We start from the raw sequence: 25,563 nt of genomic DNA, 5'->3' as shown, positions 1-25,563 counted from the left end.
ATCTAAATGTGCAGTATCAGAATCAACATATTTTAAAGGATGAAATTCCAAAAGTTTATTGTCCATGCTTATAAATGCACACCATCTATATAAAGAATTTCCTTCCAAGACATTCACCTATATATAGATATGGTATTTCCTGTTCCCTAGAATTTTGAGTATATGGTGGCCAAAACCCAGAGCATTTCCATGCTCCACATGGCATTATCTGAGGAAGTGCAACATCTATCCCCTACAATATTTGTTCATGGCTCTAACAAATGCAAAAATTGTATGAATAGCAAAGAGTTGAATCAAATTTTGAGGCACAGTTATGTACAGAATTTTCACAACATAATTGAGAATTTAGCACAGCTATCAACTTATGGAGGTTCTAGGGCGCTTCCCAAGGGCGGATCCAATAATGCAGCACCGGTATGGTGAGGCGGGTCGGCGCCTCCGGGACCGCACTGATCTGGTCTCAGCGTCTGTAGATAGTTGAATGGTTCTTTTGGTGCCCCGCGCTGATGGTAGTGCCCTAAAGAACTCTGTGATCTTCTGCACGGTGTCCGATCTCTGAAAACAAATGATGTCCCCATCTTCAAGCTGTGTGATTGACATCACCACAAATATAGGAAATAATATAGTGAGGGAACCATACTTAGTAACAAACTGCATTGCATGAATTTCGAATAATAAATCCCCTCAATGACCCTTTCTAAAATAAATAGAGATACAATAATGATAAAACAAGTAGACAACAATGGCATAAAACTGAACTAACCTCGCTAGATCGAAAAGTAATTCTCTTTTCAATGGGTTCACACATGACATTTGGTTCAAATTTGATTTCCTACATATTACAACACCCAATGCATCAAAAATTAACCAATGGATCACAGAAAACCAACAAACTAGGTGCAACAAGGATCCACAGATGCCTTGGAATAAGAACGCTTATAATCAATTTGCCAGCACCATATGACATCGTCACTAATTAGTGTCACAGTATCCAAAAGCTTTTATTCAACTAACCTCGTAAAGATCAATTTCCTCATCTGGTGGAAAACCAGCCATGGCATTCAGCTTTGTAATAATTTCTATCGGCTTGCCCAGAGCCTTGACAAAAAGCCTCCCAACATACCTGAAAGACAACAACACTTAATCATATAGACCCAATAAAACATCCCACAAGGCATTGTATTGAAAGGTGAAGTGATTTAGAACATTCAAGATAAACAAAAGCTATTACCTGAGCTCTTCTCTCTCTGGATCATACAGTTTGAAAAACAAAAGTATATCATCTTTTGTTTTATCAGGAGGTGGGAGCAGTCGACAATCCTACAGATATAAAATTATAAATCACTATCAGGTAACACTGTCATAATGCCTATCACAACTGAAAAGCTGGCACCAGTCAGATATCAAACATCATTTTAGCAACTCAAAATTTACAATGACATGCAACAAAGGTAAGATGTCTCTATGGACAAGAAAGATGAGAAACAACTCCAGATAATATATCAAAGGGAGCCTACATCTTCTACCACTACTGCAAAATGATAACATTTGAGTAGTCACATTAGTAATAAACAGATTCATAGTTCTAAGCAAGTTTCTATGGGTTCTTTTAATTAAACAATTAGCACAAATAAGCTACCAAGCCATTCCTTTCTTAAAAATGACACAAGTTTAATTTGAAAATAATAAGCCAATATTCCATGGCTAACAAATAGACAAAAACTGTGATGTGACTGCTGTCATATTTCATTGCACAAGATTCCAGTGTATACCATGTTGAAAACAACAGTCCACATATCAGATTGAGAAATTTACCGGACCATATTCAGCTTCCAAAAACAATCTCAATTCTGCGATGTGTGCCTTTTTTGAAGTCTTCCCCAAGAAGCCGACCTGTAAACAATAAGGACTGCAATAAGTGCTAAAACTCAAGAAAACCCCAGGAAAACCGATTTTAAAAGTTGCTTACAGATTGGGACTCCTCCAGATGTGTTAAGGGCCTGTGAGGACGGTGTGTATGGTTTTTACGCTCAGCCCACAGCCAAAACCGCTGAAATTGCACTGGAATACCAAATTCTTTTGCAACTTCTTCCTGCAAAAATAAAGATATTCCATTAAAAAAAAATCTACAAAGACGACTGATGGTGGAAATGAGAAATGACAAAAATACAGTAACAAAAATGTCATCAGACACTACATATAAAGGTCCTTTGAACATTGATAAGATACATATCAAATCTTTAAATTACAAAGGATAAACCATGATTAAATCCCACACAAGAAACTCAAGAAACTGAAACTCTTAAACATTAATCTTACACTCTGTTTATCGTGGGGCTACAGAACAATGGTCATTCCTTGATGCAGTTCATTACATCCACTAAAATATCCAGAATACCCACTATATTATAAATTTCCACTGTACTTTCTAACCTTTTATTTCGGTGCAATATCTAGAAAATGATACACAATTATATTTATAACCTTCCATCCCTCACAATTGTTAAGTGGATATGGTCAATACTGCAAATGGTGATGTTCATTGCACTTTCATTACTACCATACAGCCCTTCTACAACATTAAATAAGTGGGTATATGTATGAATAATTTCCCCGGTATGACACAGAAAAGGTGGAGAATTTTGGTAAGTTTTACTACAACACTTCTGCAAGCAGAAAATATACTTGAGGCAAATCATCTACCTTCTTCAGGTGAAATTTAGCAGGATGAGCAGAGCTAGAGATCAGCCTATTTCTTGGTTGGTATATTAGGGCCCTGGTGTCTCTTCCAGGTAGATAAGATAATACCATTTTATTAATGTCCAACAACTGACCACAAGTGACAAAAGTAGGTTAATGTGACTGAAGAGCGCCAGTATACAGTGCAGCAGTGACAGCACAACTTGTAGAAAACAACAAAAATAATACAAGGAACGAACCCTATATGTATGTGTAATACCACCTCTGCACCTTTTATAGAATAGAGAGGCAGGATAAAACAAGCTCAGTTAAATCTATAAAGACTATGCCAACAAATATTCTAGAAAGATTCAAGGTCATTTACCACTTAAAGTTTCTTAATTTATTGCACTATACAGTATGCCATTTCAATTCCAGAACTAAACAACATTTTTCGTAAATACCTTGATCTGTTATGAATAAAACTAGCACGTTACAGAAAGGCAAAATTAAGATACCATAAAAATATCTTTAAAACTCGGCAAACATCGGCTAGGACAAAAAATTGTGATTTTGAGATAAAATCAGGATGTTATCGAGATGTTCATAACACTGGTCTTCATCCATTATGCATCATATCTTGCTTATCAAGCAGTCACAGACTACAGCATACTATGTTAAACTAAATGCCAAAGCCACTTCTTGTAACAAGAAAACAAAGTGCTTAATTTGCTCCTAGAAGTTATTACATAACAATCTACTTTAGGGACTTGAAAATCACAGGGAAAGATTTTTAAAAGAACATTCTTGCAGGTACCCTTTTGACAAGAATGAATTTCATTCTGGGGATGGTTGTGCTATTGTGACAATATCCACTTGCACTGACATAGTGGTCTATGGATTATTTAGTTGTTTCTTATCAAATAATTAGATTCTACCTTTTCTACTTGGTGTTCTTGTGTATTTATAACATTAAAAGGTAAACACCATAAGTAAGATATACACTATGAAACCTAACAAGGTAGAAAATTTATATATGATAAATCTTATCATCTTCTAGATATCATCTACATTAGATCTTATAAACTTACAAGTTACATTTTGTACCAAAATTCTCTATATTATAATAATTAATATATAACCTATATATTAAAGTATCAATTAAAACCTACGAATTTATATATACTAAAAATTTAGCGGTTGAAATTTAAAACACGAAACACCGATTATTTTATATAAGTATTGTATATTTAAAATGTACATATAAGTTACATATTTATAATTATATGTTTAATTGTTATATTAAGCTCCAATTTTTACAAACTATGAAAATATATTTATATTGTTTGTACTGCAGTTTCCCAACCATATCTGGATCATGACTTTCCACAAATCTGGCAGATACGTATCCAAAACTTGGTAATTTAGACACGGGGCTGGGCAACTCTCATCGTCTTTGGAAGAACAACCCTGCAGCTGTTTCCCAGTACCTTCTACATCTCCAAAACAAAGAAAGCTCATTGGTACAGTTGCTTACTCCCTAACACTTGCTTGTTGAAATCCTGCCTTGTAAAGAAAATGGATGTACACTTGCCATGTTGATTTACAATGAAATTCAATTTCATCTGTCAACTTCAAGTCCAAATTTTAAACAGTTTCAACTTTCACCATCTGAAAATATAATTAATCCCTCTAATTTTGCCAATTCCATCATTGTTCAAAATAGTGACCATATAAAGGTAGGGCCCAAGAGGCAACTATGAGAACGATTCGATATCAAGATGACATAATATATCAACAACTGCATGGAAATATAAATTTAGTTTCTTCTCTGTGATTTTCCAATTGCTGTCTATCAGCCTTACAACTTAAACAGTTGACTCAGCAGAACAAACAGCTGACTAAAGGACGGTTATGAAAATTGCAAGCTTTAATTATTAGATTCTAATGAGATCCTTTGAGATCATAATAGCCAATACAAATTCCTACAATTTAAAAACTAGAGCAGAAAAGTTCAATGAAGAAATTAATGATAGAAACAATATGTCTATATACAGAAAACTGAAAAATACATGATTATAAAAGAAAAACCTTCAGCACTGATCAAAATTTTCTACAGCATAAAGAAGCCTGTCAACTTAAAGAGTATGAATGTGATCGGATGTGGAGGTCCTGTTCCAAGCAGAACCATAAAAAGCTGATTACAAATGATAATACATTTTTCAATGAAAATATGAAAAGCTTCTTCAAGTCATTCAGAAAGGGAGAATCATAATAGCCAATACAAATTCCAGCAATTTACAAAGTACAGCAGAAAAGTTCAATGTAGAAAGTAATGATAGAAACAATATGTCTCTATACAGAAAACTGAAAAATACATGATTATAAAAGAAAAACCTTTGGCATAGATATCAAAATTTTCTACAGCATTAAGAAGCAAATCAACTTAAAAAGAATGAAAGTGATTGGTTGTGGAGGTCCTGTTCCTAACAGGACCATAAAAAGCTGATTACATGTGATAATATTTTTTCCATGAAATTTGGAAAAGCTTCTTCAAGTCTTTCAGACAGGAAGAATCATACCTTGAAAGAGATAAAAGGAACTTGCTTCTGAATCCCAAACGGCTGGACCTTATCATGATCAACAAGATCAAAATAAATGTCCTTACCAATCTGATTAGAAAGATCTTGATCGCTGGCAACCTGAAACAACAATTGTAACCAGAAAATATTACTTCTTTCTCAATTATTAACATTTTTACATACATCAGAAACTTGAACATAAAGAAAATTTATTTTGCACAATTAGTAAAGAAGATAAGAGTTACACAATTGATAAGGGACTACCTTTATAATTGTATAAAGATGTGCCTCTCCCTTTTCTTCTTGTTCTTTCTTTATTCTCACCTGTAAAATATAAATGCATGGTGCTTAGCATCACGATAAACAAGAGATTGAATGAACCAAGTAACTTGACGAAAGCTTTAATACATAATTAAACACTGATGGTGGAACAACCAAGATATTGGATGAAACCAACTTGAGAAAGCTCTAATACATAACCAAACAATGATAGTTGAACAATTTACAACCAAAATGCTCACCCTTACGTGCTCGGCAATATCCTTCTCATCGACATTGCAGATAATCTTGTCCTTGTCACTTTCTCTAACATAGACAAGCATGTAAGCATTTGAATATTTTTTAAACTTAAATGGAGTATTGTTCAACCCAGGATTTGTCTGCAACAACAAAGACAAAGAAAAGCATTGATATTTTTGAAAAATTTCAGTGAAACTCCGAACAGCAAAATGGGTAACATTTTTACCTCCTCTTCACCACCATATTGTTCTTCCAAGGCTCTCTTAACATCTTCCTTTGTAACGCATTCATCATCAAACTTGTACCTATGACAAAAATTCACATATATTTAATCAGAAAAAATGCATAGGCATCTAGAAAGTAAACCATATTATTTAGCAGAACAAGCCCCCACATAATCAAATTACGGTTCAAATGCCATACCACTGATCTGAGAGAGTCGGCCTAATAAATGCATAATAATGGTCATCATGATGGTCATCATGAACACCCTCGCTATGGACCAGAACACTGCCACATAGCATCAGAGTATAAACTTCCAGCACAAATATTTCATAAAAACAGAATCTAAACTTTAGAAAAATATACTAAAAGTAAGGCTATATTACAAAACTTAGAAGACTCGATCATAAAGCACTAAAGCTTGAGCAAACACAATTTAATCCATGGGACTATTAGTTAGAAAGCTAAAAATCACTAAGGAACATGTAAGTTTGTAACAGTCACACTAACAATAATAACCAAACAACACCCAATTTGATCATTCCCAAACAAGAACCGCACAATTAAAAAGATCCAACCAAAATCCAATATGCCACTAATTAAAAGAATAAACCATAACAGAAAATCATAAATGTTAAGACTGCTGATTCTCTGAATCATATGACCCCATCCCAATGTGATGCATTATGGTTATTCAGACAACCAAACAACGCCCAGACTTCCAAGTACACCTCCAATGATTTTATGTAGAAGTCCTTACAAAACACCTCTCTAGAATTCTTCAATACAGTAAAGATTACCTCGCTTTGCTAATCCCTGATATAATTAAGAGGAACAAACAGTATAGGTATATCTTACTCTCAAGAAGACATTGTTATTGAATTCTTGCATGTTGATGTATGGTTGAAACCCTTTAACAAATACAAAATATAATGAAAAATAAAAGAAACATGGAAAAATATTAACACATAATTAGGCCCTCCAAAGGAAATGGTGTCATGTATACAGTAAAGATTACCTCGCTTTGCTAATTCCTGATATAATTAAGAGGAGCAAACAGCATAGGCATGTCTTACTCTCAAGAAGACATTGTTATCAAATTCTGGTGTGTTGATGTATAGTTGAAACCCTTTAACAAATACAAAACATAATGAAAAATAAAAGAAACATGGAAAAATATTAATATACAATTAGGCCCTCCAAAGGAAATGGTGTCATGTCGCCTATTTTGAAATCCCTTTGCAAACAACTGTAAATATTGTAAATGTTTAAAGAGGATATTTCACAATATTGGCCAAAGAAAGACCTCCAAGGAACCAACAACAATTCTCCATCAATGTGATGAAAATAACAAAGTGGAAACTTAATAGTTGGCATCATTAAAAAGATTACCTCACTATGCTAATCCCTGATATAATTAAGAGGAGCAAACAGTATAGGCATGTCTTACTCTCAAGAAGACGATGTTATTGAATTCGGGTGTGTTGATGTATGGTTGAAACCCTTTAACAAATACAAAGTATAAGGAAAAATAAAAGAAACATGCCAAAGTATTAATATATAATTAGACCCTCCAAAGGAAATGGTGTCATGTAGCCTATTTTGAAATCCCTTTGCAAACAACTGTAAATATTGTAAATGTTTAAATAGGATATTTCACAATATTCGCCAAAGAAAGACCTCCAAAGAACCAACAACAATTCCCCATCAATGTGATGAAAATCACAAAGTGGAGACTTAATAGTGGGCATCATTAAAAAGATTACATCGCTTTGCTAATCCCTGATATAATTAAGAGGAGGAAACAGTATAGGCATGTCTTAATCTCAAGAAGACGTTATTGAATTCTGGTGTGTTGATATATGGTTGAAACCCTTTAACAAATACAAAATATAATGAAAAATAAAAGAAACATGGAAAAATATTAATATATAATTAGTCCCTCCAAAGGAAATGGTGTCATGTAGCCTATTTTGAAATCCCTTTGCAAACAACTGTAAATATTGTAAATGTTTAAATAGGATATTTCACAATATTGGCCAAAGAAAGACCTCCAAGGAACCAACAACAATTCCCCACCAATGGGATGAAAATCACATAGTGGAACCTTAATAGTGGGCATCATTAAAAATTCGGTTTTAGGGAATTCATAAGGTTTTTCCATTTTTGGTTTTCTCCCTTTTTTGAGTGGGAAGGGCTACATCAGTACATAAATATCAAAATAACAAAATTTCCCCAAATTGGTTAATCTTGACCAATTTCGTCGAGAATAAATTTCCCCAAACTGGTTAATTTTGTCAAGAACAAATTTCCCCAAATTGGTTATAATTTTGACCAATTTTGTCAAGAACAAACCTGTCTTTACTGAATTTGTCAATGACTAACCAATTTGGTTGACCACTTCCAACTAAAATCCCCCCAAATTAACCAATTTTGATCAAGTTCAACCAATTCCAATATCTTCTATGTTAGTGTTTGCCTCCATCACTGTCCCACCATATCATGTATCATTTTCAAATCAAGGAATACACCAAACACTAATAATCAAGGATTAGTGGTCTCCTCCAAGAAAGTGTCATCACATCCAAAAATATTCCATTGCCAACCTTAAGATCATAAGTGATAATACATCAAATCAAGGAATACATCAAACACTAATAATCAAGGATTAGTGATCTCCTCCAAGAAAGTGTCATCACGTCCAAAAATTTTCCATCGACAACCTTAAGATCATAGGCCTATTGCTTTGTACATACAATTACCATTACCATTCTGATTCAATTCTTTGTAGCTTCAAGACTCAAAGAGCATAGATAAAATTTCAAAGCTATTGCAGATCTGGATCACAAGTTCCCCAATATTTATATGGGAGAAAACATTGAAGATGGTTCAGATTGCTCTCAAAAGCTAGGTTAAAGTTTCCTATATCACATCGTCGGTTGAGAAAGACATATTAAAGCTCAGCTAGACTCTACGTAGGGTGAAATGGAAATCAAAGAATCTCTTCTGAGCTACAACAAGCATAGAATATGACATAGCAAAAACCGCGCATGGAACTCAACACTGAATAAGATATGTGGCAGCTTAAATAGTGCAGCCTTTGGCTGAAGTATGGGGACAGTAACACAGCATTCCCTTTGATGAGCTAATGCAAGAAAGCACAAAAACAATAATAAAGAGATTACTTTGGAGGATGGATCCAAGATATGCAATTTCCTGGCAACCAAGCATGCCGCCAAGACTCATTTTGAGTCCAAATATTCCGAACAAGAAGGCGCTAATCCAAGAGTAATCCGAATGGTCATCTCCTCCATAGAGAACATTGTGCTATGAAAACCAATTAAGGAACTAGAAATCTTAAAATCAATACAGAGCTGATTGTTGAAGAAAGTGTAACTAGGTTCGGTCTTCATGACATTGTAATTATGATTTTTGTAAACAAGAAAATGAATTTATTATTATTCCTTGCTGCATGGGTTTCATGAGCAAGAGGTTTATTTATTAGTAGCTCCCATTGAGAGCCTTAGGATGTCAAAGAGTCAATGTCATGCTCTTCTTGAGCCTATGTGTAATGTATACAAGTCTATAGAAAAGTCTAGAAGCCCTCCAAAGACAAGCACAATCCTCTTGAAGAAGGCAGCAAGCTAAACGATGAAGGGAACAGTCATGTCAGCCTTAAAATATATATAACTGTCAAGTCGGCTCATAAAAGGTGACACATAGGTTCAATGGGCATGTCGGCTTATTATGGAGACACAACAACTATATATACCCAGCCAGGGTCACCACAAAAGGACATAAATTCGGACAAGTCTCTGCAACTTCAGATGGGTACAGGAGTTGCAGGAAGACAGTTTCGGATAACATTTACGGAGGTCTGTCCACAAGCTCAGCAACCTCAGATGGGTACAGTAGACAGCTCTGCAATTCTCATGGACAATTACAGTGACAAAGATGACAGTTTTCTCCTCCTTGGTGGTGCACATCTCAGTGAAGGAAACACAGTCATTGTTTTCCGTGGTGAAGATCTCAGGAATCCTACAGTAGCACAAACAGTCTAGGCATAATTGATGGTTAAGATCATGATGCAAGGACTGTAATGCACTCTTAGCATTGCTCTCTAGAGACAGTCACAATCTCAGCATGATTATGACCTCACAGTTATACATTCTCGGCATTCTAGACACAGTCAAGATCTCAGTGAAGTAGCAATCATGGTCTTGTTCTTTAATGAAGACAAGGTCGTGATCAAGTTCTCGGTGCAGCTCACATTCAAGTAGAAAGACCTCGTTGACATGGTGATGAAGCAAGCAATGGTGCAACTAGAAGGACCTTTGTGGTACTATGATGATGATCTCGGTGAAACAGTAATGATGATGATGATCTCAACAGTAAAAAGAGGATTGGTGTCTTGGTATTGGAGTGGCCTAATAGGTCAAGTGTCATTGTCTTGGTATTCATCAATTGGAATCTCTATAAGAAGAATTTTGAGCGGGTTTTCCTCTCCAAGAGGGAGATGTTTTGGCCCTGGCAAAAAGACAATATCTTGTGTTCTTGTCTCTTTGTTTTTGGTAACTATTTGATGAATATAAGAAGACACACTATAATAAGAACAAGTGAAGATTTTGCTAAGAAGAAAAATTAAAATACCTCACAAGTAGTTATCATGCTAGAAGAATCACATTAACTACATTTGCCCTAGATTCTTCAACACTGATCACCTGACAATGCCCCAGGCCCTAACAAAGCTCTCCCTGCTTCTATATATCATTGTAACATAACCTATCAGTTGGAAGATGAAGGATTAAAGGATCTCAAAGAATCTTCAAAGAATCACAATATTAAGGGATGTCAAAAGCTTGGATCACTCTCAATTCACTTACAATACCCTTCTTTTGGGAGGAGACTCCCATTGAGAAGTTCTCAAATTTGGAATCTGCTCAAAATGATAGTCCCCTTGAAGACATGGATGGAATGCCTGAACTAAAATACTATTTTCGATATTTCAAAATGATTTGAGAATCTCAAATGACAGAGAGGTTGGTCATTTGGGTCACCTCCTTGCAATCTTATCCCCCTTGTCTCAGTTTTGTTAGCTAATCTAAAGGGATGTACTCCATGGGACTTACACATCTTATAATGAAGGGATTTGAATGCCTTGTAGTATAAATTCGGGGATGAACATTGAATACGTGCATGAACTTCTTTCTCTACCTCGCTCTCTATGATCTTCCATTTTGAATCAGGTGTGGCACAACGATGGGCTTCTCAAAGTAAAAGGGGGAATTCAAGGCCCTCAAGGTGTGCCTCATGCCTCTCAACAAATGAATCAATCCATTTTTCTTTGATTGCAACTTCACTAAACAGGTATACCCAAGTTGCATTGCTGGCCTCAGTCACCATTGAATCAGGTGTGGCACAACGATGGGCTTCTCAAAGTAAAAGGGGGAATTCAAGGCCCTTAAGGTGTGCCTCATGCCTCTCAACAGAAGAATCAATCCATTACCTTTTCTTTGATTGCAACTTCACTAAACAGGTATACCCAAGTTGCTTTGCTGGCCTTAGTCACCATTCACATAGGCCTAGCTCGTGGAGAGACATGTTTTAACTATGGGGTAAAAATTACATAGGGTCTCTCAAAAACAAAACTCTCTTGAAACAATTATAGACTGCACTTCTAAAATTTCTATGTTGGAAGATTTGGCTGTATCATAATATAGCTAATTTCAACCAAGACTTGGATAAGAAGTTAAAAATTAAATTTGTTATAGCCAAGGTTAAAGGCCTCTTCTTGTAACATATCAATTCAAGAAGAAAAGAGAAGTTGGAACAATAGGCATTAGAACAAAATGAGGAGACAAGGATCCATCAATTTCCTCTTTTGATCCAAGTTACCAACACACTCAAGCATAATCCAAACACCAACACTTAATGACAGATTTGAATGGATAAGCACAATTTACTTAACTGGCAATTCAAAGCAAATCTCTTTTATTTTTTTCTCCGATGGATCATCAAAATGAAATCTAGGGTTGGCAAGTGCCAGGGAAATTATATTTGACACCAATAGAAAAACAAAATCAATCATTGCCTGGGGATTAGAAACAGGTACAAACAACCACACAAAGACCTGTGCTCATCTCCTAAGTCTCCTTCTCACAAAGGGCTCCAACATAAAGTCACCATTGATCACTATTAGAGACTCATCTTGTTCATCTTGTTTACGATGTGTAACATCACTATGAAGGATGTTGATATGGTCAAATAATCCAACAGTCCTTTGTTAGTATAATAGAAAAAAAATCTGTAGAAAATCCACGAAATTCTGCAACTGCTAATATGAACAATCTGAAAACTACTTTCTTTTGATATAGACATAGAATTTCTCTACTAAATTTTGCAGTAGAATAGGAACAGAAATAAACACACCATCACAATAATCAAGGCACAAAAGTTTATAGGGAACCCAATTGGGAAAACCCTTTGCTTTTTTGAGAATTTTATTCAAGCAATTTGAGCAATAGATCTCTTACAAATACAAACTTGTTCCAATAGAGAATATAAACTGATTCCCTCTGGTTGTACTAAGCTGAAACACTCCTTTCGAGACCTCTGATATGCTCCTCGATTTCTTCCTAATTCCTTGCGCATAGGCTACTCCTAAATTCTTGTGCAATTCCGAGGAAATTACTCTCTCCAATCATGTGCACAAGCTACTCTTGGCACAACTTCTCTCACAAGCTCCACACATAAACCTGTGCAACCTTCTCACAAACCCATGAGATCTATTGTCTTGTCTCCCCAACTCGAGCTCACAAGACAATGATCAAATATGTGCCTTTGTTCCTTCTTTTGAAGGCAATTCGAATGGCTAAAGTTAGCCAGTTGTTATTTCTGGAAAGTCAAACTGGTGATTGAGTGAGTTAAGTCTAACTGACTCATACAACTCGATCTGCCCAAATTTAGACTTGAAACTCATGCATGTTGGCTTCCGTAGCTGATTCGCACTAGAAGGCACTAAACTGAGCCATCCACTTAAGCCTATTAGTTAAATGCCTCATAAATAGTCCTAACTTTTAGGAACAAATCCTAAATTAAAGGGATTTGTCCTAACTTATAGGAATTAACTCCTAACTTATAGGAAACTCGAACATGCTAAGGAGAAACTCGTTGTGGCTCCTTGAATTAAGGCACAAATCAAGTAACCCTTTCTCGCTACTATTTTCAACATTTTCAAATAGATCAATGCAATTAACTTGAGAATGTTTTTCATGAAATTTATAGAAGGCCTATTACTTTTACAAATTTATGTTACACACAACAATCCCCCCAATTGACTAGTTTCATCTATATCATTTCTTGGTCAACTATTATTATAGGTTTTGATTCATGCTCGCCAACCTCTTTTATTTCTGGACAAAAAGCATTAAGACATGCTCCATTACTTGTACACACAGATACTGATAAATATAGAAGCAGTACAATCAATGTAAAAATCCGTTTAGGCACCCTAAAATCAAACTATCATATAATTGCAAGCATATCCCACTATTCTTGTTTCAGCCAAAAGTGCACAATACAGTAACTCGAACTAGATTACAGATTAAAATACAGCTGTTAGACACATTCATTACTTAGGTTTGGGATTTTTAAATGTTAGATAAGGGGCACCCACTTCTCGGAGTCTGAACAAGGGTTACCTGTGTAGAGTGTACAAATTACGCACACTCCTGTCTGCGTCTGGAGAAAGATATTTTCCATCCTCCCTATCCAAATCAAGCTGCAGTGGAAACTCATAACGATCATTTATCTGCCAAAAGACACAGGAAATCAGGTCTATAGATGGCAAAAAGATAGTCTCTATGCCAAGGACAACATTTAGTCATTCAAATAGGACAACAATTTTTATGAACAAAGAAAAGAAAATAGAACACATTTACATCATAAATCAGCCAAAGTAAGCCTCTTTTATGGCTTTGCAGTGCCTCAAAAATATTATTCGCATGTACCTCATATTTTCAAGGCTAGCTACCTTGCAAAACTAAAATCCTTATCCAAGAAGCATTGCAATGGGCAGTGGTATTATATTGATAACTGTTCCTTTGGAAGTTCAAAGTTATCTTATATTATATTATAAAAAGATACTAATTTAATACAAGTCTGCAGTGCACTGATTTTATTTTATAAATCAAATAAAGAACATCAAAATGAATTTGGTTACCACCCCAGCTCATCTAATAGCTGAACAATAAAAAATAAAAAATTATTATAGCAAAATTGATATCTTGATGTTCCTAAATTGAAATTCATAAATTAATGTGTTCACTTCTATGAAGCCAATTACAAAATTCAGATCCAATCATCTAATTCTTTCAGAAGTCTACAATGTTACTTAGCTTCTAAGGCTTTTGTTGGCCTTATATGCCACAATAAAGATGAAATGCATTGATAAAATACAAGATGTATAAAGCAGCTTCAAAAAAAGCAAAACCAGATGTATAAAGCAGCTTCATTCATAACAAATAGATGAAATTAACACTCACACTATTGATTTCACAACTGTATGCTGTATTTGGCATATAGTTTAAAAATAATTATCTCATCCTTCTACTCTCCATCTTTATAATCCTTATCTTTATTTGCTTTTTTTGCCTTCAAGGCTCCCATATTACCTTATGGTTAGAAATTTCTAGTTCCATTAACCTATTTCAGTCATTTGTGGACAGATCTTTTATTTCTTTCTTCTAAGATGAGAAAAACTATAAAATATAATAACAGTTACAAAAATAATCTACCCACTCAAACAAACTAAAAGAGGAAAGCACAACATTGGTTGTGGCCCAGAACATGGTTATTTCTTGAACTGCTAGCTTGGGGTGGAACAACTGCAGCTAGGCAGTTAAATCAATTTTATATTTAGTAGAAGTTTGTTTTCCCAATAACAGGATTATCCTAACATGAATGTTTTTAAATAGACTATCTTAGGATCATCCAGTGTTATCAGAACCAGTTGAACCAGCCAGTCTGTCGATTTTTTATCCGACAGGTCCAACCAGTGGCACTGATGGCCAGTTTGGTACTGAACCAGCCAAGTCCATAAGACGCCATACAGCACAAATTCAGAGTTCAAAAAGTCAAATATTTAAAAAATATATATTTTTGTGAGATGGCCCCCCTACAAAGCAACCGTAACTCCTCTAAAAACTATTTAAAGACCCCTGGCACCTTCTATTTCACTCACACTATTCGTTTGAGCTTCTTGATATTCTTGAGATGAGTTTCTTGAGTTGAGTGGGATTGGAGAGATATTGACAGAGCTATGTTGTGGGAGTTCTTGGGCAGATTTGGAGAGCTGGTTGGAGGGCAAAGTTGGAAAGCTTTTGCACTGAGTTTCTTAGGGAAATTGGAGGTGATTCAAGAGTTCTTTTTCCAAATATGTTGGGCTGTTTTTGCAGGTGATTAAGGAGATCATTCTCAGATTCATGAGGGATGTTAGAGAGCAGTTTTTTCCTGCTATTTTTTCAGGATTTGGAAAGCTTCTCTAGGCATGTCAAGGCATCTATTCTTACTCTATTTCTATCTAAAAAACTGTTGATTTTCCTAGAAACTAAGAAAGCATAAGGTTTTGCATGCAGATTTTTATTTCTCGCTGTACAAGTTGCCACGACCCCTAAAAACTAAAAAGATCCAACATGAGTTAATTGACATTTGCATGAAGATGGGGTAAAAGTATGCAACTATTGTGGGAAGGAAGTTAAAGGTGTGGGGACCCATGGGATTAAACAACACCTACACATTGGGAAAGCCGAGTAAAACCTTGTAAAAAAGTCTCTGGTGAGCTAAGAGTGCATATACTATTTCTGATTGGAGCCTATCAAGCAGAGAAGTGCAGTACCAAGAAAACTAAAAAAGACAGGTAAAAGCAAAAAGGGTGATGTTCTTTCCAGTGAAATTAAACTTGAAAAGCATATGCCTAGTTTTTAAGAATCCTCCAGTAATTAGAGATGAACATATTTGTGGCATGTAAAGGGATTGACTCTTTCTTTATGCCTCACACCAATGGTGCTCAACCCACCATTTATGCTAAATGGAAGAAGGTAGAGGAGGTTGCTTGGGGATGCACTCTTAGATAGTGGTACGTTGCAGACAACTCTTTCAGTGCCACTAATTCTACATATTATAAGCCTATGACTGATGCCATAAATGAGTCTCGCAAAGTTCAAGTAATCATGGACCAGAACAGGGCATACAATTATGTCTGATGGATGGACTGATAGTTTATCTGACAAGATTTTAAATTTTTCCATTGTTTACCCAAAATGTACCACATTTCTCAAAATGTGGATGCATCTAATCACGTGAAAGATGCGCAGTTGTTATTATGTCCTTTGAATGAAGTGGATGTGGAAGAAGGGGTAGAAAATGGTGTACAAGTGATCACAAAAAATACCTCCAACTATGTTATAGCTGGAAGGATATTGGAGGAAAAATCAGCCACCATTTGGTGGACTTCATGTGCAACCGATTGTTTGGACCTCACACTTGAGGATATTGGAAAAATAGAGTGGATAACCAAGTACATCTACAACAACTCATTGGTTTTGAACCATATGAGGAAACACACTAGATGTAAAGAACTTGTTCAGCCAACCGCTACACGATCTACAACAAACTTTCTTTCATTGCCATTCACTCATTGGTTTTGAACCGTATGAGGAAACACACTAGATGCAAAGAGCTTGTTCAGCCAACTGTTACACGATCTACAACAAACTTTCTTTCATTACCATTCCTTGTTTAGCAAAAGGCCAACTTGTGGAAGATGTTTTCTTGTGATAAATGGAATGCATCTCAATGACGCACAAAGGCTGCAGGAAAAAGTCATCGACCATGTGTCTGAAAAAAAAAAAGGGGAAAGCCAAAAGAAATAGCATTGTTTAGTGGGCCTCTCGTGATAGTATTGTAGATGGTCAATCTTGATAACCCCACCATGGGTTTTGTTTATAAGGCCATGGACCAAGCAAAAGAGGCAATAAAAATCACCATATGGGGATAAAAGACAAAAGTATCTTCTTATATGGAGAATAATTGAGGAATGATAGAACAAACAACTTCATAGAAATTTACATGCAGCTGGTTTCTACTTAAACCCAAGTTAGGTGATGTTAATTTTCAAAGTTTATATGTTATTTTACTCATTAGAAAAGCTTTTCCAAACATTCCAAAATAATTCATGAATATTTTTGGTTTTTCGAACTTTTAAGGTACCATTACACAAAATTTTGAGATGGATGGGGAGGGAAAAGAGGTATTATACAAATGCATAACATGCATGGTCCCAAATCCCAAGATTCATGATGAGATACATAGCAAGCTCTTGAACTTCAATGAGTACCAATATCTTTGGCATCTCTGTGGCTATAAGAACTAGAACAAAAGATCGCCTGGGTAAGAAATGTCAAAGTTTTCAAATTATATTAATATTTGTGATCCAAATCAGATCTTATGTTATTTGTCATCCATATTGATGCTTTCAAAGTGGAAAAATTCAATTCAAGGAATCAACTAATGAGACCATTTTTATTGGTGGATCCCAATTTGGCGACTTGGGGTTTAAAACCTTCCAAAGGCAATTTGACGCATTTAATTAAGTTTTTTGGAGTCAAAAAACTCACTTGCATCGGATCTCTAGTGTTGTTCTACCCCCAAATACCTTTCCATCGATGTAAGAAAGGCCTCAAAGAAAGTTCGTACGCAAAACTTATGCCACTCAAAAATTGAACTTTTTGTTTTGTCCACCATGATTCAAGAGGATGCCACAACAAGCCCATCACTCACGGAAAAACGGCTAGCCAAATAGGCCCTATGTAAAATGCTCTAGAAGGGTTGAGTTGTAACTATTGAGGGTTGAGTGGGTCAAAGTTAACCCCTAGTTGACTATCAAGTTGTGTTATAATTGGGCCACTAGGAAGAAAAGAGGTTTGATTCTATTCTAGTGCAATTTGTTCCATACTTAGGCAGAATAGCTAAAAGTGGATAGAGAGAGCAAAACAGAAAAGTCTTGTGTTCTATAGCAACCCATGGGCCACAAGTCTCACGCCTTTGTATTTGCATTATTTCCATTCAGAGAAAGAGAGAGCATAGCAACCTCACCTTATGGTTTGATTTCCTCCCTAAAGGGTTTTCCAAGTCATCTTGGGTTATTGTGGTTTTCAGGGATTGATCTATTTATTCTCTATTTTCTGCATTTTAATATTGCATGCATAAGCAAAAACAATAATTTAATAAATCCAAAAAGTAAGTAAAATTAATAACATATTTCAATAAATCTTTATGAAATATGTTATGAAATTGTCCAATGGAATATCCATGACAGTTTACAAGTTTCAAAATCATTTGCTATTACTTCTTTGCCTTCAACTCTTATTGCAGCCTGTTTGTGGCAATAGTTAGGTGGCCAATGCCCTAATTTGCAAAAAATTGCAATTTGCATATTAAGCCAAACATGCAATTCTTTAGAGTGTAAACAAAATTGGAACAATTTTTAGCATACACACACCAAGAAGAAAACACATTTGGACCAAAAATCATTGAATGACAAGGTTAATGTTTAGTACAACCTTAGTTTGTGACGTAACCAATTGCTAAACAAGACCCCTTAATCAAGCAACATAATTTTAGGTGACTTTGATACATCAAAGAAGTGGGTTGTGGAGAGTGTGGCACCAACATTTGACAATGAAGACCTTTCTTGGATGGACCTAAACCCACCTCCACAAAGAAAGATATCACTACTTTCAAGGCTAGAGGAATCAAGCTAGAATCCCAATGTAGAGTCTACTCATTCTAAGATAAATGAATTGGATTCCCAATGTAGAGTCTACTCATTCTAAGATAAATGAATTGGATTCATATTGATGCGCGCACACACACACATATATCGAATTTGACTATTTTATGTATTTTTTGGTGGACTAGATTTTTGTTCAGTTTTTTTCCAATTCCAGTCCAGTTCTAATTTCTGGGATAACTGCTTCAATGACCAGTCCAATTGTCATGACACTGGCCAATCATCTACTAGGGGCATAAACATTATTCATCTGTAGAGGACTAGAATGCATAATCTTTAGTAAGATCAAGATGTATTTAAGCTTAGTAAGAAACAGTTTTTGTTCTGTGTTTGCTAAGTAAGAGTTCAAATTATTTTTGAAGTTTGTCCTCTTTTAATAGTGGGAAATGTATTATCATTTCAGCACTTAATAGGTTTTAATTAGAAATAAGCAAGCAGTTGATTTTACCAAAAACCAAGATCACAATAGAGCTGTTCAATACTACCAATTCTGATTCAAGTGAGTTAGGTGAATACAGAAAAAGATATAGTACAAGGCACTAGTATACACAACACATTGTACACTGTGTCAAGGTGATGTGCTATTTGCTTCTTAATTCTTTAGTGTGTTTTGTCTAATAACAGGTTTTAAGTAGCAATAACACAAGCAGTTAATTTACCAAAAAGCAAACTCACAATAGAGCTGTTTAGCACAACCAATTTTGACTAAAATGTTCTAGATAAATACAGAAAAACATATAGTAAGAGGCAGTGGCATGCACAACACCTTGACCGTTGTGCCACGCATGAAATCATACTCGAATCGCTTTAACTGAAGCTGTAGCACTGGAGGGAAATCAATGAAAAGAACACCTTTTCTTGCTTCCTGAAAGAACCATTGAAAATTAGAAATCCAGTGTTGACAAAAATTTACAGGTATCAATTCTTAATGTGAATCAAGAAGCCTAGAAAATCTAAAAACCACAATCTGACATTTTTAGAGTTGGTGATTGATAACCTAACCTGCAAGCCATAGTTCTCTGCATGGTATTTATTATCACCTTCAAGTTTTTCGACCTCCACATACTTGTCAAATGATGCATAGATGTCTCGACAGCCTTTAACATCAAGTTGTAGATCTATTGGGAAATTTTAACACTGACATATTAACAATATGGAAGAAAACCATTGAATAAATTGCAAATACGACAAAGCAGACTATACCATAGAATGACTCTTATCAAGTTGTAGATCTATTGGGAAATTTTAGCACCACCATATTAACAATATGGAAGAAAACCGTTGAATAAATTGCAAATAGGACAAAGCAGACCATACCATAGAATGATTCTTTTCGTGTAGATTTATAATCAACATTTATACATTCGATGTAATTCATATGATGCCCCTCAAATAGCTGTTGTATTGTACCCTCCACGACAGTACCCTGAAAGCAAATAGCAAACAGTTTTTTTAATGATTTTCCATTTCAAGAAACTCATGGCAAACAGTTTTTTAATGATTTTCCATTTCAAGAAACTCTAAACAACCCGACAACAGTGATAAAATCATCAGAAACAACAGGAAAGGCACAGCACCTTCATTTTGTCTTCTAATTTCTCAGAAAATACACGGTTAAACTCATGTACATCATGCTGCATCAATAAATCATCTGTACGCCATCCAAAAGATTTCGTCAAATCTTTTGTTGACACGCTGGTATCATTGTATTGAACTTTGTAGAACAAGCTCTGTAGAGCCAAAGGAATGCTATTTGATGGTACATCATTTTCAGTTGTGGGCATATGATACACCGCCTAATAAATCATAAATCATACAGATATCCATATCAAATTTGGTGCACAGATATTCATTCACAAATAAACCTAAAGATTCTCTACAGTGAAAATAACACCATAGGGGTATTGCATGGCACCTATTCATAACAAATTGCAAAAACAATCATAATGAAACACTAAACTGGAAAATCTCAAAGGCAAGAAAAAACTAAAGACAATGGACCATAAAACTGTTTAGCAGCATTTATAAGCCAAACCCGCCTAAAGAAAAGGCAATGCTAACCAACCTTTCTAAAGTAAGGCATATGATACAATGTCTGAAGAAAGGAATTCATGTAACCTGTTGCTCCTCGATTTTTCAGTCCAACAAAGCCTGTCTCCTTTTTTGAATCATATTGCAAGTAATCCATCCCTTTTAGTACAGTAACTTCTGCTTCTATTACCAAAGTGTCCTTTACCAAATAACCTTTTCCTGAATCATTAAGATCCGAAAGTGGCATGAATGATGTGAAACCCCAATATCTCTTCCGAGCATTTAACTGACGTAGTGTGTCTGCAGATAAATGAAAATGAGAACGGGTGTACATGTTAATCTACATGGCAAATAATGATATCAAACAAAAAGGGCCACAGGTAACCAAGGACTTGAAAGAAGAGGAACACCTAATTCCTGACATGGAGCTTGAAAAACTACACACACAGCCTAAAAGAGCGTAAGATTGTAGATGAAAAAATGAACGCGCATATACAAAACCAAAGAAACTCAAGTAAGAACCCCTACTCACGGAAATACAATGTTCAAGGGGTACATCGTACCGCGAGGCATCTGAAAGTTCATAATCCATACCCTTTCTGACACTGTCTTTTGAATGAATCTGATTAGCAACAGCCAGGCTGAAATGAGCATATCTGCTCCAGCCGTATGGTAAAGTGGTAGAATCCGCCACAACCAAGTACATTGACAAGTGATCCCCATTTTTCCCCCTTGGAAATAGTAGAATTCGCCTGCATCAAAGTCAAGAGAAGAACAGAAGGTTGAAAAACCTGGGTTCAACTCGGTAATCAGTGAGTACACCAAGGATTCAAATATCGACATCAATTTTGGTCCTTACCATTTATATCCTCCGACTATAAAAGTTTCAGTAAAATATTTTTTCTGATTTAGCTTTGTAAAGTGTTCCAATGTCCAGGTGAATCTTGACGTCGGAGGATCCTCAATAATAGGCTGGTTCTCAGCCGTGCTCTCTGAGAAACACAATAAGCTGAGACATCCGAATGTTGCGAGACAGAGTAGCAGAATAATAGAAACAGACACGAATAACGTCACATGTGACTAGATAATAGATATTACATTTCAGTGTACTCACTCACCAACATGAGTGGAGATAATAAAACTAAAATTCACTAATCGGTGACATTGTTCATGATGCCATGCATTGATCACTTTTGTAAAAATTCAGTTTAACAGTCATAACTGTGTGAATGTATCAGTTTCAGCAATATCAGTAAAATCAGGTTTTAAGTTCCGGAATAAGTTAAAAACTGTGGCATGCTCCAAAAATTTTGATTAGTCTTTGCACCCGATACACAATGGAATCGAGAAGAATAAATGCGCTCTCTCCACTGTGACGTGGTTAATGATACCCGACACTCAAATCCATACAAAGCAATTATTCGCAGTGTAAGCGAACCCTGATTTAAGAAACTTTAAAACCCTGACAAACTCAATAAGCTTTTTTTATGCTACATCAAAACCAAAACCTATTAAAACCTATAAAATTAAAGTTAAAATAATGGGGCTAGAGGCTCCCGAACCGAATTACGAGTTTTCGATCAAAGTTAAGAAGGTGAAGAAAAAATCAATAAAGAAACAGAAAGGTACAGAAATACAAGTTTGTGAAAGGGTTTTTGCGACTAATGACCTTCCATGGGTTCAATTGTGTCGTTGTTGAAATCTGGATGGGGCACCAACATTTCGCCGTCCTTGTTCTGTTGCTCCTGCATGCATTCCACGCCCTAACGCCCGCCTATCCAATCCCAAATCCGATTGCTATGTTTATTGTTATACGGCGGCATACATTCCCCCTTATTCAATTTAGCCCTACAACGCCATGGAAACTAATAACGATTCTAATGGACAGTGTCCAGATCTAGCTTCTGTCGACACTGGTAATAATAATAACTGCAATCATGGACATGGAAAAAGACCCTCCGGCATCCTCCAATGCCAGATATACCTTTGCATTATTATTATTATTATTACTACCAACCGAGGAACTTTGCGCGCACACGAAACGTTTTATACTTGTGTAAGGCGGTTTTATTTTCAATCGAGCGGAGGGGAAGGGGAAATTTTTGAAGGTAGTTTTTTACTTTTAATTAACTAAATTCTTTGAGAGCCCTTTAATCTTGCATCAAACGTTAAATTTCTCGAAATATTGGATGGAATAAAATTATATTTTAAATTGGTTTTTAGAAATTTCAATAAATTCATACTTTGGATTGGTCTTTTGGGGAAGGTTTTGGGTAGATTTAAATTTGTGTGTAGAATTTTTTAAAAGTTATTTTAAATTATTATTAATGAAAAAATATTAAAGAAAATTATAATTGGTTAAAGCTATTTAATCCCTTGGAAGATCAATTATGGGTTGTAATTATATTACAAAAATACTAATAACTCAAACTACTATAATAACCCAAAAATATATCTAATAATTTGTGTTATTAATAATTTGGTAAAGACTGATTAAAAATTAGGTTGACGCAACCAGGGAGCTCTGTAACTGCGAGCCTCGGCTCCTCCACGAGATCCGCTCTTTTGCGGGCTCTGAAGCCTGCGGTTCTCCGCTCTCTGTGGCTTCTCCTCCCTGCAGGCCTGCCTGTATCAGTCTTGATTCGGATCTGAGATTGTCAGTCGACTCTCTGGCTAGGGTTTGGCCGTTGCTGCGTGGCTGCCCTTGTGGCGGCCGGCACCAAGCCAGACCATATGGAGACACAGGGCCAAGATCCGCCCTCTGATCCTGTCGTTGATGCTTTTAATCAGCTCCTGGCTGGCTTGCCTCCGAAAAAAAGAAGTGATGCCTCAAAATTCGTTAAGAAACTCGATGAAATTCCTGAGATCTCTTTGCCTCTGGAGACCCCCATGCAAGTAGCTTTGTCTCTGGCGGATCGTGGACTTATTGGCCAATTCACGGGACTTTGGCCCTCTCCGAAAACTACAGAGCAATGGGTTAACAGGAATTGGGCGCCTCTGATCAATCAAAGTGTTACCTCATACTTTCTGGGGCGAGGGTATTTTCTTTTCGAATTTACCTCCAAAGAAGACAAAGATCTAATCTTTCGAAATGGGTCATATTTCATGGGTCCTCAGGGTCTCTACCTGAACAAATGGACCCCGGATTTTGACCCGACGGTCGATGTTCCCAAGGCTGTTCTGGTATGGGTTCGTCTCCCAAACCTGCCAGTTCACTGTTGGAACTGGGACTCCTTAAAACACATTGGCAACTCCCTCGTGAAATTCATAGATCAGGCAAGCAACAAGGATCAGTACGATTGTGCCAGGATCTGTGTAGAGGTAGATCTAGAGGTGGGTCTACCAGAGGCAATCAAAATCAAAGTCGGCAGCTGGTCCCATGTGCAGATCTTGGATTATGAACAGCTGCCATTCAAATGCAGGAAATGCCACGTTTATGGGCATTTTGCCAGAAACTGTCCGACCAATGCAGAGCCAGAGAAAGGGAATGAAGAGGGTTGGAATCAAGTCAAGCGAGCAAGAGCCAACCACAAGGGGCAGAAACAGGGTGGACCCTCCGGCAAAGGCAATCTCCAGGCTAATGCCCAGAGGCCCCCTCCCAAAAAGGCACAAGAAAATAAATTTGACCCTATAAGCCAGCCGACAGAAGACACACCAGAGGTCGAAATACAAAAACCAGTCTCTTCAAGTAAAGGCACTCCTCCAGCTTCCCCCAAAGAAGTTGAAAACCCCAAAGGCATGGCCCTAGAGGATAAGGAAGAAGAGTAGGAAACCGATGAGTCAGAAGAAGAAGGAGAAATAGGAGAGTCCCAAACCTCAGTAAGAAGATCTACAAGAGGCCGTAAAACAGACAAAGAAAAAAGAGAGCAGCAGACCTACAAAGACAAGTTACAGGGCAGCCAACCAACTCTGGAAAAACTACTAGCCTCAAAGCCCAGGATGGTGAAAAATCAGCCCCAAGGCTCCAAGGGAGCCCACCAGAAACATAAATAATGAAGGTCATCTCCTGGAATTGCAGAGGTATGGGGAGCAAAGTTAAGGAAGAAGCCATAAGAAATCTAATAAGAACAGAAGCTCCAGACATACTTCTCGTCCAGGAGACCAAGCTGGAAGACAAAGTCTTCCTGCAAGCAAGCAAAAATCTGTGGCCCAAAAGTGAAGCAAGAGCAATCTTAGCCAGGGGTGCCTCGAGAGGGATTGGTACACTATGGAACTCCAATAAATATGCACTCATCTTTGAAGCGAGCAACACTCATTAGTTGCTGCTAAAAATGCAGAATCTTGACACAAAGGAAACCTTCAGCCTCTTCAATGTATATTCTCCAGTTAATATCCGGGAGAAAAAGGATTGTTGGGACACTATAAGACGACAGGCAGACTTGACAAATCTGGAAAATACAATCATTGTTGGAGACCTCAATCTCACTCTTCACTCGACTGAAAAAAGGGGAGGAAGTGCAGTCCGAGATCTGGCAAGAGAATGGGCGGAGGATCTTTTGCAAGATTGGGACTTGCTGGACATCAAGCCCTCATCCGGTAAGTTCTCTTGGTCTAACAAAAGAGTAGGTCCTAGACACATTGCTGCCAGGCTAGATAGATTTTTCATTCAAAGCTCTTTCCTGTTACTTGGTCTAGAACCCAGAATGCACATTCTTGCTAGCAGCGTCTCGGATCATAAGC

The 25,563-nt window shown here is 36.5% G+C and overlaps 1 protein-coding gene across 3 annotated transcripts; it reads right to left on the bottom strand.

The window, feature by feature from the left end:
* Nucleotides 1-96: 96 nt before the first annotated feature.
* LOC149141490 (ubiquitin C-terminal hydrolase 12-like) lies at nt 97-22,908 on the bottom strand. 3 transcript variants are annotated; one of them, XM_089451763.1, is made up of 20 exons: nt 22,553-22,908; nt 21,743-21,875; nt 21,412-21,635; nt 20,918-21,183; nt 20,430-20,648; nt 20,170-20,278; nt 19,855-19,970; nt 19,619-19,717; nt 13,703-13,812; nt 6,204-6,290; nt 6,007-6,085; nt 5,783-5,920; nt 5,526-5,585; nt 5,262-5,381; nt 1,970-2,092; nt 1,816-1,875; nt 1,232-1,320; nt 1,015-1,123; nt 764-832; nt 97-585 (listed from the first exon to the last, which is right to left on the bottom strand). In XM_089451763.1, the coding sequence occupies exons 1-20, from the start codon at nt 22,632-22,634 to the stop codon at nt 358-360; spliced, it is 2,520 nt and encodes an 839-aa protein (XP_089307889.1). In that variant the 5' UTR covers nt 22,635-22,908; the 3' UTR covers nt 97-357. The 3 variants fall into 3 exon arrangements, with proteins under 3 accessions (XP_089307889.1, XP_089307888.1, XP_089307890.1); XM_089451762.1 differs by having other exon boundaries at nt 1,816-1,893; nt 5,789-5,920; XM_089451764.1 differs by having other exon boundaries at nt 101-585; nt 1,816-1,893; nt 21,478-21,635.
* Between the last annotated feature and the right edge of the window lie 2,655 nt (nt 22,909-25,563).

The sequence above is a fragment of the Pinus tabuliformis genome, chromosome X (assembly GCF_031772625.1).
Source record: "Pinus tabuliformis cultivar Carrire ecotype Pingquan chromosome X, CPIR1, whole genome shotgun sequence".
NCBI classification, from domain to species: Eukaryota; Viridiplantae; Streptophyta; class Pinopsida; order Pinales; family Pinaceae; genus Pinus; species Pinus tabuliformis.
This window is presented reverse-complemented; position numbering and strand designations above follow the sequence as displayed.

What these genes read in the sequence shown, in the direction of transcription:
- LOC149141490 (XM_089451762.1), bottom strand. Translation starts at nt 22,634, where the DNA reads ATGCAGGAGCAACAGAACAAGGACGGCGAAATGTTGGTGCCCCATCCA. An exon ending in AATATGGTGGTGAAGAGGAG is followed by an intron (nt 5,921 to 6,006) that starts GTAAAAATGTTA and finishes TTGTTGTTGCAG; the next exon opens with ACAAATCCTGGGTTGAACAA. An exon ending in TTACTTTTCGATCTAGCGAG is followed by an intron (nt 586 to 763) that starts GTTAGTTCAGTT and finishes TCAATCACACAG; the next exon opens with CTTGAAGATGGGGACATCAT.